The 14,899-nt window shown below is 30.1% G+C and overlaps 1 protein-coding gene across 1 annotated transcript; it reads right to left on the bottom strand.

Annotated features, from left to right (window-relative positions):
* Positions 1–561: 561 nt before the first annotated feature.
* On the bottom strand, positions 562–11,865 carry LOC130827915 (fructan 6-exohydrolase-like). Its single transcript, XM_057693818.1, has 7 exons — positions 11,715–11,865; positions 10,487–10,495; positions 4,632–5,500; positions 3,571–3,729; positions 2,575–2,816; positions 1,906–1,996; positions 562–937 (listed from the first exon to the last, which is right to left on the bottom strand). The coding sequence occupies exons 1-7, from the start codon at positions 11,863–11,865 to the stop codon at positions 755–757; spliced, it is 1,704 nt and encodes a 567-aa protein (XP_057549801.1). The 3' UTR covers positions 562–754.
* Between the last annotated feature and the right edge of the window lie 3,034 nt (positions 11,866–14,899).

The following is a 14,899-nucleotide window of genomic DNA, read 5'->3' as shown; positions in this document are numbered from 1 at the left end:
CTATACATAAGACCTTGATTTAGCTTGATCATAAATATGGTACATAAAACTTACCCGAACACCTAAATATATAAATAATTGTAGCTTGAGGATCCTTTGAATCGGTATTGTACCACTAATTGACAATGTCAATGTTTGTATCATGAATTCATGACTGGTTTTATATGAAGGTGAACTTTCATGTAATGATGAATTGGTAATAAATAATAACAAACCTTAAATTGTTGCTTTGGGGGCTTTAGATTTAAGAGTTGTTTGATTAAGGAAATGGGTTTTATAGAAATTTATTTCTCTATTTTCATTATATTATATGTGGTTAATTAGACGACTACGAGATTTGAATAGAAAACTCAAATAAAAAATATATTTTATTATATTCCGTAATTATTTTTATTCTTGACGTGGGAACTACTTATTTTCTCTATTCTTTCGTCCAATATTTTCATATTTCTAGGAGTTTTCTGTCAAACCAAATAAAAGAGATTTAATAATTATTTGTATTTTACATTGAAAATCCTAAAGCATATTAAATGAAAATACAAAGAGCATATAAGCATGTAAGTAAGATAGAACTTGGGAAGCATCGGGTCTTGTCTATCACTATCAGTGTGTTGGTGCAAATATCGTTTTTCTCATGTAAAGTGTTAAATTACAAAAAAAAAAAAAAAATAAATTTTTACATTCAACAATAAAGCTTCTATGAGCAACGACATATACCGAGTACGTACGAAAACCACGATGATGGAGAATTGAGCTAAGCAATATAATTAGCTTTGTTCATAGACCAAGCAGTGAGCCAAGTGATTTGAACGTCTTGTATTCCGTTATTGAAAGCGTACAAATGGGCTTTGTCATGTATTGCCAATGTGGGATACACCCTTGCCGTTATCACATTTTTCCCTCTCGCACCAAAGCTCTCTACTATTGAGTGATCAATCTGCCAAAACAATATTTCTCTATTTATTACATTTAAATTGCTTCTTTTATATTATTTAGGTTATATATATATATATCAAGTAAGGGGACAAAACATTTTTCATCTATATCATTTACTTTTTTTTTTAAATAGAAAATGGATTTCTAATATATTTCTTATTTCTATAGTAAATATTTTATATTATTATATTATATATATACTATATATTATAGAAAAAAATAGAAATAAACAAATCAGATCCTATTTTGGCTGGACTTAACAAAATTAGAATTAAGAAATAGGATTTTCGGTATGTATAAAGAATAAACTAAACAAACTATAGATAAATCCAAGCGACCCTTTATTAAATCCAAGCGAGCTTTTCGTAGGCGTTTGCCCCCGATCCAATCGGGGGATTGAATGGATTATAGAAACATGAGTTTAATTAGTCGATTTATTAGTGAACAAGGAAAAATTTTATCTAGGCGAGTGAATAGATTGACCTTGAAACAACAACGATTAATTACTATTGCTATAAAACAAGCTCGTATTTTATCTTTGTTACCTTTTCTTAATAATGAGAAACAATTTGAAAGAACCGAGTCGACTACTAGAACTGCTAGTTTTAGAACCAAAAATAAATAAAATAATAGACTTATTCTTTTTCGTTCTATTTATTTAATTAATAATTGAATCAAAATTCTTATGTATGAACACTGCGAACTAGTTACATTCTAGTAAAAATATATTATTATATTTTTTTCTTAAAGTTTTTATGGTTGAAAAGTAATACTTTTTGCCAAAATAACACTTTTCAAGCATAAAAATTTTTTAAAAATTGTTAACCGAGACATAGATTGATGAAGATTAGTTTTTCTTGGCACTAGTTCAATTAGACGATTGTTTCTCTTGGATCCAATCAATTGTTAACTTAAGCAAAAGACACATAATAATAAAATGCAAGGTACTCTAAAAACTTAGTTTCTTACCAAAACTCTTAAAGATAACCCTTCATAAATAGGTTCCACACTCACATAAGTTCCATAAGTTGTCTTATCCGTTGTTGGATTTAAAGAAGACCTGCAAATTGACAACTTTAAATTTTAAACCTTAACTCAACATGTTTATATTTTTTTGACATATAGTAAGCAATTATTAAACATCAATATTTGGTAAATAAATAATCTATCTATTTATCTCTATTATCTTATACATAATATATATACTAAAAGCATTTACTTTATTACACGTGTTATATATATATATATATATATATATATATATATATATATATATATATTAATTTATAACAAGTAGTCTATACTTGCCATGGGTTTAAGCTAGTTCAACAAATATATTCATGGGTCCGTTCGTTATTGTTTTTTGTTTTTAGTTTTTAGGATTTTCAAAAACTAAAATAACTAATAGAAAAACAACTAGAAAAAGAGTTGTTTTTAGTTTTTAGTTTAGTGTTTAAAATAATTATATTTCTAATAAATTTGGCTAATTTATTATTTATGATAATTATAATTAAGAGATATATTATTTAATTGAGAAAATCAAAATCAAAAACAAAAAAATAAAAAATCACAATAATATGTAACAAAATCCGAAAAAATATAGCTTCCTAAATCAAGTTTTTAGTTTAGTCAATATACCTGGTTTGGTCACTGCACATGAGTACTACAAATTTGTTGTCAAAATTTTTGAAAATCCTGAAGAAGACAGCAGTGTACTCCAACAAGTCTTGTGAAGCTAAAGTGAGTAACCCAAAGGGACCCACTCCACCACTTACTGAGCCTCCCTTTTGGCTGCAAACCAATTGTGGGTTGCTCCAACTTGCTTCAAACCTCTCTATATTTGATACTTCTTTTATTTTAAATGATATTTCTACATCTGCCTGCAAATTAATTTACAAGCTAATTAGGTCATTCCTAATAAGGGTTGGTACTCCTTAGAACTAGTTTTAATTGTTTTTATAACCCTAGTTTGGGAAATAAGTTTTAGCGAATTTTTAAATGGGTATTTTTTTTTTCTTTTCTAATATTAATTAGGCAAATTATTTGTTATTGAGTAAAATTCTTAAAGTATATAAGATATCTTGGGGACTCAACCATCAATTTAAATTTTTGGTTAAATTGGTTTCTTGACATGGTATCAGAGCCAATTGACAAAAGGTCAACAGTTCAAATCTCAACCGCCCCTTATTTAATGTGGAATATTTAACGTCAGGTAGGAGGACAATCGTTGTTGTATCCACACTTTTAGTCCAACAGGCTTTCGTGTGAGGGGCGTTTTAGAGTATGTAATATATCCTTGGGTCTCAACCATCAGCTTAAGTTTTTGGTTGAGTTGGTTCCTTGATAAAAATGTCTTACTCCCTCATATTCTACTCATTAGTTCCATTAACTTTTTTTGTCAAATTTTAATTATCACGCTTAATTTGTATTTTATTCTTGATATATAAGTTAAAACATACTCATGTAGAATCTTGTTTGATTCGTCTTAATACAAAGATTATTATTATTAATTTTTAGCTTGTTTCATTTTGTAAATAAGTGAACTGTTTAACATCTTATCATGATAACGGTCTCATTTAAGAATTTGTGAAAACTTAAAAGGAAGAGAAGTGCAAAAGTTAGATATTTATTTACTTGTGCAGCAGAAATTCCAGTAATTTCAATCCTTGATCCTCCTTTGAGAACTTGCATGGGTAGGATGACAGGTTTTACTCTCAACTTTTCAACTTCTGATATTGGCCATTGTATTAACTGTTTTCCTGATTTGTCAAGCCAAATTCTCCTAGGAATAGCCTGTTACATTTTTTAGAAATTACTCCATAATTAAAAAAATTAAACAAAAAGAAATTACTATAAAAATTAGGATATCCATATATTATCTTTTCAATATTTACTCCTTAATTATGTCCTCATTATTTTTAACACTTTTTTTAGTCTATTTAAGAATAATGTTGCAACTTATGTAATACTATTATGTCTTTCTTTTTACATGTCAATCTTTCAAAAGAGACATATAAATGCATGTTTTTAATGGTTAATACCTTTAGTTATGCATACGAAAAATTATAAAAAAAAATATATTTTTTTACATTAAATATTTTAAAAAGAAACTTAACTTATTAAAACTATATATTAAGATAAATCTAAAAAGATCCCACTTGATTAATTTTTTTGTTCAAGATAAAATTCGTTAAAAGGTGACAAATTATAGCAAAACTTGTAAATAGTGCAAAATATCAAATTCTTTAATTTCAATTGTCAAAAAAATGAAAGGACAATATCTCACAAGATTTAACGTAATGCGTGATTTAAAAATTGAATTTTATACGATAAAAAAAAATTTAGGGTGTTCGGTAAAATAATTTATTTGCCAGTTTTAGCTCATTTAGGTACAAATAGATGTGAGCCAATTAAAACATCTTGTTGTGAATAAACTAATTTACAACAAGTTACTCTCACCAGCTGTGTTTAAAACCAGTTTTGGCTTATCAAGTTCAAATAGATAGTTGGATGGTCAAACCATCTATTGCTAGTACATAGTGAACGAATATGTTAAAACATCTTGTTATTATGAATCAACCACCAGCATGCTCAAAATCACTTCATCAAATCACTCACTCCAATCAACAATTAGCCATTTGTCAAACACGCAAAATAAAAATTAAAAAACATTATTAAAGAACGAATAAACTTACATGAATTCCAGACCATCCCTTTTTAAGATCATCATCCAAGCTAGAAGACTCATTAACCCAAGCAAGCAACACCCTTCTCATCTTAACACCATCATAAAATGTTTTTGAAGCATAATATTTCCCATAATCATACCTCAAACTTGAATCATTTTCAAAACCCAAATCAGGAATATACCCATCATTCATAAAATCATAAGTCCCAATTGTATAAACATCATGTTTAGTTTCATCTAAACTAATTTTAAGTACATGCTTAGTATTAACACCAATAATAGAATTATCAACACCCATTGAAACACCATTCATAAACACAGGGTAAAAATCAGGACATTCCCACATACCAGTAAGTTCATATGAATATAATGGATCATAATTTTGAACCCAATTAATAAAATCTTTGCTTTTAAATAATAAAGCTAAACCCTTTCTTTCTTTTTTACTACCAATAATTACTCTCCAATTTCCATCAGGTAATAACCAAGCTGTTGTGGGGTCCCTAAATGAGGTGGAGTCTATTTTATTTTGTGGATTTGGGTACATAAGTGGGTTTTGGGGGGCTAAGACCCATTCTTTAAGAAATGGGTCTAATGGGTCTTTCGGGTATGCCAAATCTTGGACTTGTTCATTTTTTGGGGTGATTCCTGTAAAAAGAATTGTGGGTTTGTATCCCTTAAGTATAGTGGTGGATCCTGTATAACTACTATTCATGTTGGATTCCATTTGTGGTTCAAGGGTTAGTGGTTGAGGTGTCCAATTGATTAGGTCTAGTGAAGTTGAGTGACCCCACACACGAGGACCATTGGGTGACCCATTGCCAATTGGGTTGTATTGATAGAAGAGGTGATAAATGCCTTTGTATATCATTGGTCCTGAAAAAAAAAGTAGTTACATATATAAGCAAAGGAAGTTCTGAGCATATTCAACATATTCGACTACACATGGTATCAAAAATATGGAGGCCTAAATATTAGATTATGTATATATGTTAAGTGTTTAAAGATACAAAATTATTAGAAAAATATCATAATTTTTAAAATTACAAAGGGCTTTCATAAATTTTTTTTAATTTTTACTTTACCCTGTATATAAGTGCTAGAGGATAAAAAAAAAAGTAATATCAAAAAAAATTTTACCTTAAGTGTGAAATTAACATTAAACTAATCTACATTGGTTTATTTGAATTAAAGCAAGAGGTTCTTGATGGTGAGTAGAGGGTTCAATGGTCATATGAGGTCTTTAAACATGAGTCATTTGTACAAGAGAAATAGAATGAGTTCATGTTTGTATATGTAGCATTGAAAGTTTTTATATATTTTTTATTTGGTTATCCAAATTAAAGACCATATTTCCTCCAATATTTATGTTTACTTGACATATAAAAATCTTCTTGTCTAATTGGCATATAAAACGAAAATTGTTAAAGCGATCTAATTATAAATGTATCAATTGATCAAGAAATATTAATTAATTAATTTAAATTCTAATTGAGTTTATTTATCAGTTTTACTCGTTAAAGAGGAATTAATCAAGAGTTATTTCACAATATTCATCACCAATGTCCATGATGGCACATGCCACGAGTTGCCATTTCGCGACTTTGCGATTGATTTACAACGACGTACATTTTTCAGTCTCATGTCCATCGCAAAGACTATTTAGAGATGGAATTGCGAATTTTCCGTTTTATTGTAGGCTATGTTTGGTAGAAAAATTCAGCACTTCTTCTGATTCTTAGTGACGCAAAGGCGACGGTTTATTCTACAATTAGGCCTAAAGCCTAAAGCCTAAAGGTGCCCAACCCTCGAAAATTTTTGGATTATTTTACAACCCATTTCTTATTTGTCACCACCATTTTCATTTTATCGCCACCCCCCGAATAAAATTACGACTTTACCCCTGAAATTTAAAAAATTACGAAAATGCTACTAAGCTTATAACTTCTATAAAAACATTTCAAATCCACTCAATAACACTTTCATCACTTCCATATAATCAAATTCTTCACATAAAATTAAGCGGAGCTAAAACTTTGGAATCGAAATCGTCAACAAAAATTCAAGGTAAGTTTTTTTTTAAATCAATCGAAGGAAAAAAAAAATAAAATAATGAAATGGATTCGGCACAGTCGCACGTTTTGTGCGACTGTGCCGAATCCAATTTTTTTTTTTTTTAAAAAAATTTTTGAAAGAGTTTGTTGTTAGTTAATGTTATTTAGTAAATGTTGTAATAATATGTATTATGATAATGTTATTGTAAGAAGTAGTTATTGATTTACGTATTCGAAAAAGAAAAAAAAATATAGAAACCGGTCGCACGAAATGTGCGACTGTACAGTCGCACATTTTGTGCGACCGGTTCGTGCGACCGGTTTTTCAATTTTTTTTTTTTTATTGTAATGAATTTGTTTAGTGTAATTAATTTATTAAATTTGAGTTGTTTAAATATTTATGAATATAATAATTGTTTAATTGTTTGTAAATGTGAAATATTTTACGTGTTGCTTGTTTTTAATTTATTTGATTTTAAGTAATTTAAAATGTTGTCTTAATTTAAATTATGAAAATTCTAGTAAATGGCTGGAAATCAAGGTAAAGGAAAAGGGTTTTTTAGAGGTTTATTAAGCGGCAATAGATTTAGGCCTACTTTACTGAGAGGTGATCCCCATGAGAAGGGGGTTACGGGATCTGCAAGGCAAGCAAGGCAAGAACAAGCGGCCATACATAGTCAGGCCCAACGTTCAAGTACCCTAGAGCAAGTGCGTAGTCGCTTTGAGCACCAAAGTAGCCTACATAGTCATACGGTCGGCTCAGGTGACGATGATACTGATTACGACGAGTCGTCACCATCGGGGTGTAGCTCATGTTCAAGTACCTGAGAGACGCGTCGTAGTACTGAGGGGTCGGATTTTAAAACTTCATCCACCAACGATTGAAAGTACTCTTTATCATCGGCGTTTGCGTGCCGTACTTCTTCGTTGGCGTCTTCTTCTGCATCTAAATACTTTAACTTTATCCAAAACGGATGTATATCGTCCAAGTACAAAGCACCATTAGACCTGATAGACAAGTAACAGTAACACGCGCATGGTAATCCGTGGGTTTTTTGAATGACACAACCGCATTTTTCTAAAAGACAACTGCCCAGGGTTAACATCCGGTTGTGCTCCATCATCAATAGTTCCAAGGCATATATAGAAACATGACGATACAACGGTCGTAGAAAATTTAGTCGCGACGTCCTTGAAATGGAATTATTAGATTCCTCAAGAGCTTGTCTTATTTTTGATTGTTGATTCGTAATTTGTGCGTGCGCCCTTTTAAACAGCGTATCGAATGAGCTATTACCGCTACCCAAGTAGTACTTGAAGGAAGAGTGTTGACTTTCAACTCTACTGGTAGTCTGGTTACCCAAGTGCAAACAATCATTCGTCCACGCACGCACAAATTTCTCTTTGTGAGGAATCCATATTCCTGCCAAATATCGCACGACTCTCCGGTTCCTAGTCGACCAAGTGGACACAATCCCTTCCCATATGTTTTCAAAATCGGCGATCGTCATACTGTTAACCAAGGGGTTCCATTTTGTTTGCCTGAATAACTGGCCCTGTTGATTTTTCTTGCCGCCACACAATTTATCGACCATGTTCTCCACGTCATTGTCAATATGCCATACGCATAATAGATGTCGTACAACTGCATTAAACATAAATTTAAAATTAATTCAGAAATATATAATACATAGATCGACGATAATTAATAATTAAAACATGTTTACCTGGAAAGACAGCATGAATAGCTGCAGACAAACCCTCATCCTGATCCGTTACGATTACATCCGGCGTCTGGACTGTCCCGTAAATATCCCTCAACCTCTCCAACACCCAAGAATAAGACACAGCCGTCTCATCTCGCATCAAACATAATGCAACCAAGAAATTATGATTCGTTGGCGTCATTCCAATGATTTCGCAAAGGGGCCACTTTTGCTTATTCGTTTTGTACGTTGTGTCTATCAACACAACATGGAGCCACGAACGTAGCATCTGGATAGAAGTTGGATTCGCAATCAATAATCTAGTCAACTGATCCTCACTATCCAAGTCCCTTCAAACTACATAATTATGCTCCGTGGCCATATACAGACAGTGTTGAAGAGGAGTCCTACCATCCATCTCTTCTCTCCTGATTGACTGTCTCTCATTGTAAATTTGATTCATACTAGCATAAAAACGAGGAAAATTTCTTCTAATTGAAGACATTATAAATGCTGGTTGCATGCCAGTTGCACTTAGATCTCGTATGTGCTGCCTGATATCCACAGTCATCCTATTTACTCTTATTTGACCATCTATGTACATGAAGAACGGGTGGTTATGTATTCCTTTTTCACCAGGAAACACTCTAACCGTCCAAGGTCTTTCCTTTGGGTTACGACTAGTTCCTAAAATCATAAATTTACACCCACAACCCCTACTTTTGGAACCTGGTCGGGGAGCATTGTCTAAGTTATGCAAATCAACACTTCTTTTATCGTAACGGTGACATCTTAAGTACAGACTCACTCTAGAACGCCGTTCTTTTTTTTTATATGAAGCACGTGTAAATTGAAATCCAATTGTTAGTGCTATCTCATTAGCCCAAGTATGTAAATCATCTACAGAATCAAATTCTCTATCGGTAACAAATCTATCAGAATAATCTATATTATCTCCTAAATTTTCAAAGTCCTGCAAATAATAATTATAATAACATTATCATAATATATCAAAATAATAATAACTTAAAAAATAATTATTTCTACAAAATAATTATAATAAAATACCATTATTATAGCACAACAATAGATTAAAATAAAATAATTTAATTAAACAAAATAAATTTTATAATTCGAAGTTAAAAAAAAAAATTAATAGAAGTCGCACAAAACGTGCGACGCACAGTCGCACGTTTTGTGCGACTTCTATTAATTTTTTTTTTTTATTATATTCAAATACAAAAAAAAATAAAAAAAATTTGAAGCAGTCGCACAAGCCAGTCGCACGTTTTGTGCGACTGGTTTGTGCGACTTCATTCCTATTTTTTTTTTTTTGCAAAAATCGAACCGATTAATTACTTACCGGATCGTTATCATGCTCGTCTTGGAATGCCATTGACGTTCGATCTAGAGTTCTAGCTTGTTTAACTTTACGTATTGTTTTTAGAGAGTTTTTAGAGAGAAGGTATCGTGTTTGAATTCGAATATACTACCATAAAGCCTCTGAAAATTCAATATATATATAATTCCGATAATAATGTTATTAAGCGATAACAATGTTATTAAGTGCCATTTACATTTCTTAAACATTTTTTAATTTAAGTGGCATTTTTGTAATTTTTTTTAATCTAGGGGTAATATCGTAATTTTGTTAGAAGGGGGGTGGCGATAAAATGAAAAAGGTGGCGACAAATAATAATTCCCTTTTACAAAGCCAAAATATTGTCTATATTTTTTTTTTACAATAAAAGGATATATGTGGTTTCAATAATTAAGATTATAATTTTTAATCAAAAGTTTAGGAGCTCCCCCAAGTTTTTTAAATAACAATTTTAATTCTTTATAACTTACAATCCAAAAGTCGTCACTTTAATGATGTACTATGTATTAAAGGAAACATGAAAATCAAGGATATTACTCAGTTCATTCATATTTGAAAACATATTTATTTCTTTAAGATTGAGATTGCAACTAATAATGACATTTTTTCTTTATAAAATGTCACTATTAATAACAATCTGAAATGTATACACAGAAAGTCTAATAGCATGCACATCCTTTGAGAACATATTAAATTAAGAGAAATGATAAAGAAAACTAACCACAAGGATCTGCGACGTACAAACATAAATCGGTGCGTCAGATACCCAAACATTGAAAATAAAACACAGTCAATAACTTGGTATTACTTTTGAGCAAAAATATCATAGTTTTAACACATGCATGCACTTAAGAAACATATTCTGCCATAATATTTTTGACATTTCATCAAAATGTCACCATTTTTTAAAAATATTATCTAAACATTTCAATCTTCCTACAAGTGTCACCAAATATTTTGGTTACATTTGATAAATGTCATAATATTGATAATTAAATGTCACAATTGACACTATTATTATATTTTATGGGTATTAAAATATCGGTTTATATTTATAATGAGTTGGTCATTTGACATCATATTAGAAGCCGATATTGCAAGATATCACAAATTTAAATCTCACCCACCCATTGTTTAGGTTAAGTAGAAAACTAAGAGAATATTATTGTTGTCAAAGATAACTGGTAATAACTTTAAAGTGATGAAAAAGAAGCAATAGTAGCATAAATTCCCTTATTTTGTAAATATTTATCTTTGTGGGATGGAGTATTTCCCCTCTTCCTCTAAAATCAGGTTGATCATCTCCTTTTGTTTTATCTTTTTAATTCCATCATATTCTATATCTTTCTTCTCCTTTCAAATTTACCTTTATTTACATTTTTTTCTATAGTTTGATTTTTATTTTCCAATTACATATTTACCCTTGTAATACAACCATGCTCTTGTAGTGAAATATTTTGCATTAGGTAATTAAGAATAAGGTTGCATATGTTGCATTTACACTTTTTTGTCAAAAAAATTCTCGTGTGATATATATGTTAAAGTATATAACGTATGCTATGTACGTTGTGAAAAGCAAAATTCAATAACTACAACTAAGAAAAGCAATTAACTAGAAAATAAAAAAAAAATTTACGAATTACAACCTTAAAGTTTAAAACTTTTTGTGAATTATAGCCTCAATGTTTATTTATTCCGAATTACAGCCATCAAAGTGCGAAAGTTTACAGATTCTGGCCCAAAACACAAAACTCCGACCACTTAACCTAAATTTCCAACCACCAAAATGATCGAAATTCTGTATTTTGGCCTAAACTTGCAAATATTAATACTTCGGTGGCTATAATTCGCAAAAAATAAACATTGAGACTGTAATTCGTAAAAATGCTGAACTTTAAAGCTATAATTCATAAATTATTTTTAAAAAAATATGAAAGGTATAACAATACCATTGATCCAGTTCTTGATGGGCTGAAAATGGTAGGCTGTACGGTAAGGTTGATCATCAAGAAGATCAGATTGAGAAAATACGCCATACATAAACAAAGAATAAGCAAACACAAGAATTATTAGTACTTTAATCAAATACACCAAAACCATAATTAATATTATACTTCTATAATTAGATTAAGTGTGAGTATTAACTATATAATTATATATTTATATTTATGATAAATCAGTATATATTTATAGGGAAAGAGATCATAATGGGACGTGAATAATTTTATTGTTGGTTTTTGGAAACCCATAACCCTACAATAACAGAAGGTCAAAGTCAACCATATGGTAGACCTTCCCTATAATTTTGGGTTACCATTGGAGATATGGGAGATATACAATTTATTGAGATAAAGGGAGATATACAATTTGATCAATTATTATATATTGCGTATATTTATAAGTATATTATATTACTTTATATTTATCATGTTATTGTACAAGTTAATAGAAAGTGGTTACATTTGAAATTTTTTCATCAGTTTTTTAGGAAATCGTTTGTTGGTGATTTGATTTTAAAATAAAAAGTTATATATGCGCTAATAATTTATAATATTAGATTATTTAATCTATGTATGAGGTGCGTTATACGGTGAGAACGTTTCATACAAGAATTTGTCATGTATAAGGTCTTAATTATCAGCTTAAATTTTTAATTGAGTTATGATTGAGCCGTTGAGACCCCATAATATGTTATATACTCTAACAATATTAACATTATTTAATAATTGAGAAAATGTGGTTTAGTTTATAGTTTATAGTTTAAGATTTCTCATTTATCTTTACCACTTGGGGTTTGAATCTCACCAGTATAGAATAAAAGTAATTCCCCATTATGTTTAGTAGTTTGTAGAAAAAAAGATAAATAAATAATTAACACTATTTCTTTCTCGTTGCTTTTTAAAATAATTTTATTGAATAATACTCTATCCATTCTTTTTTTTCGTTTACTTTTTGCACAGTTTTTAAAGTAAATTTTGAGCTTTAATATCTTTAAATACACATCAAAAAAATTATAAAAATTTATAAAAAAAATTATACATTAAGACGCAAATCTTACGAGATCTCACATGGATATATTTTATCATCTATACATGTCTTAAAAATCTTAATCAAATTTCTCTCTCCAAAATAAAATATTCTAAACGAGAAAGGGAAGAAACGTGTATCTTCTAAGATTAACTCTTTTGTGGATATAGGAGACTTAATATTATGCTTGAATAGCAAATTAAGAGAGAAAATAAAGGAAGAGAAGACAAAGGGAAGAAAGGGAAAGGAAAGGAAGGGGTAAAGGAAGAAAAATTAAGTTTTTTCCATCTTAATCTTTCCACGTTAGGAAAAATTTATATTCTTAACATAATTTGTAATGTTTTCCCTCCAAACCTCTGTCTTCTAAATTTCTCTCCTCACTTTTTATTATCCAAACAAGGAATCTTTCACCCTTTTAAATCGCTCCCCTTCCTTTTTCTCAATTTTCTCTATCCAAACACATTGTGTAAGGGTTTACTAGAGTGTGGGTTGCGTTCTATAATTTTTTTCCTAATCAAAAATAATGAAATTGGTTCGTAAAAACAATAGTCAATAATAAATTGGTTTGAGTAATGAAATAATGGGAAAAATGTTAGATCACATGTGAAGTATAGGCCATAGAGTCAAAACAAGGTCGCATCATAAAGGTTTTCAAAATAAACAAATCGATACTTCCCACGCTATAAACATGTAGAAAAACCGTATTTTGGTTCGTATCAAAAGATATCTTTTGGTTTCGACCGATATTTAAGCGTCATGATAACTGCATCACTATTCGGTGCGATCGCGACCGTTTCCGCATTTTTAGAATATGGTACAACAAGCTTACTTCACATTGGTTTGAGTTTACTTGTAACCTATTTAACATCGGTGGCCAGGTTGCATCTCATATGGAGAATTTGCTTCATATTATTGTTTCTAGTATAAGGTGTCTTATTCTTTATTCTTTTCAAACAAAGAGTGTTTACTTTGTATCTCTTGGGAGTATGTCTTGGCAGTAAACTGGAGCACTCTAGGAAAACCAACCCTTAAGTTGACTGCTTGACATACAAAACAATTTCTTGAGAAACTAAGATTTTTTGATTTCGTATAAGAGGCGGTTTTAGATTCATTTAAGTTGTTTGATTGCCTAAGGTCCTAGAAAACAAAGATCTCATTATTAACAAATTCCTTATAGTTCATTAGTTAAGTGTAACTTAGATGGTAGCATGCTTTCCTACGATACTGTTGGTTATGGGTTTAAAACCTATTAATGTTATTTTTTTTGCGAAACTATATAATTTTTCGTCTTCTGTTAATTTTTAAACAGTTGTCAAAGAGTCTTAATTTTCTAAACATCAAAAAGTAAATATAACTTCTAAACTATTTGTTCCATCGTGTTTCGTATTCACCATCATATCAATGAATGATGTGAAGAGTCCCATTGTCATTATAAAGCTTAGGTCAAGATTGTCAATATGTTGAATGGTGCCTAAACTTTGATCTAATCCATTGTAAGGTCTATAGACCAACATGACCATCAACCCAATATTTTAATCATTGTAATACTTCTACTTATCTGTGAATCTTTCTCGAGTCGAGGGCTCTTTGACCGCACTCTTCTTTATGAGTATGAGTTGTCGTCTTTCTTACGTACCTTTCTAGACCCTGATCATAGTTTCCAATAAGCGGAATATATTGGGCATTTAGACAAGTTTAAAAACATAACACTAACATTACCTAAAAAATTAAGCAAAAAGAAAGGGTGGGGTAAAATATGGCACATCATCATACAATATACTAATTCATAAGCATTTTGTTCTATGTGTCACTATTATAATGCATTTTACAAATTTGTTGTGCCAAGTGTTCCACTTACAATGCAATTTTTAATGAAATGCAAATTATCAATGATGAGTTTTATTTGAAGTGTTTGTAATTGTAATGTAACAATTTGGTGATGACATAAACTCCACAAATTCATACTAATATTAATATATGAATATTAATCTAACCCACAAATTCATGTAAGACTAATTTATGTAAGATAATTATTTTTAACACCTCCATTCATATTCCCAAATGCAATGCACTATAAAGTGAAAGTTTACTCTATAGAAGGTGACAA

The sequence above is a fragment of the Amaranthus tricolor genome, chromosome 11, assembly GCF_026212465.1.
Source record: "Amaranthus tricolor cultivar Red isolate AtriRed21 chromosome 11, ASM2621246v1, whole genome shotgun sequence".
NCBI lineage: Eukaryota > Viridiplantae > Streptophyta > Magnoliopsida > Caryophyllales > Amaranthaceae > Amaranthus > Amaranthus tricolor.
This window is presented reverse-complemented; position numbering and strand designations above follow the sequence as displayed.

Bases quoted from the DNA above. Each gene is read 5' to 3' on its own strand.
- LOC130827915 (XM_057693818.1), bottom strand. From the start codon at position 11,865: ATGGTTTTGGTGTATTTGATTAAAGTACTAATAATTCTTGTGTTTGCT. The intron at 3,730-4,631 runs GTAAGTTTATTC...AAAATGTAACAG, and splicing joins AGGGATGGTCTGGAATTCAT to GCTATTCCTAGGAGAATTTG. The intron at 2,817-3,570 runs GTAAATAAATAT...ATTAATTTGCAG, and splicing joins CTGGAATTTCTGCTGCACAA to GCAGATGTAGAAATATCATT.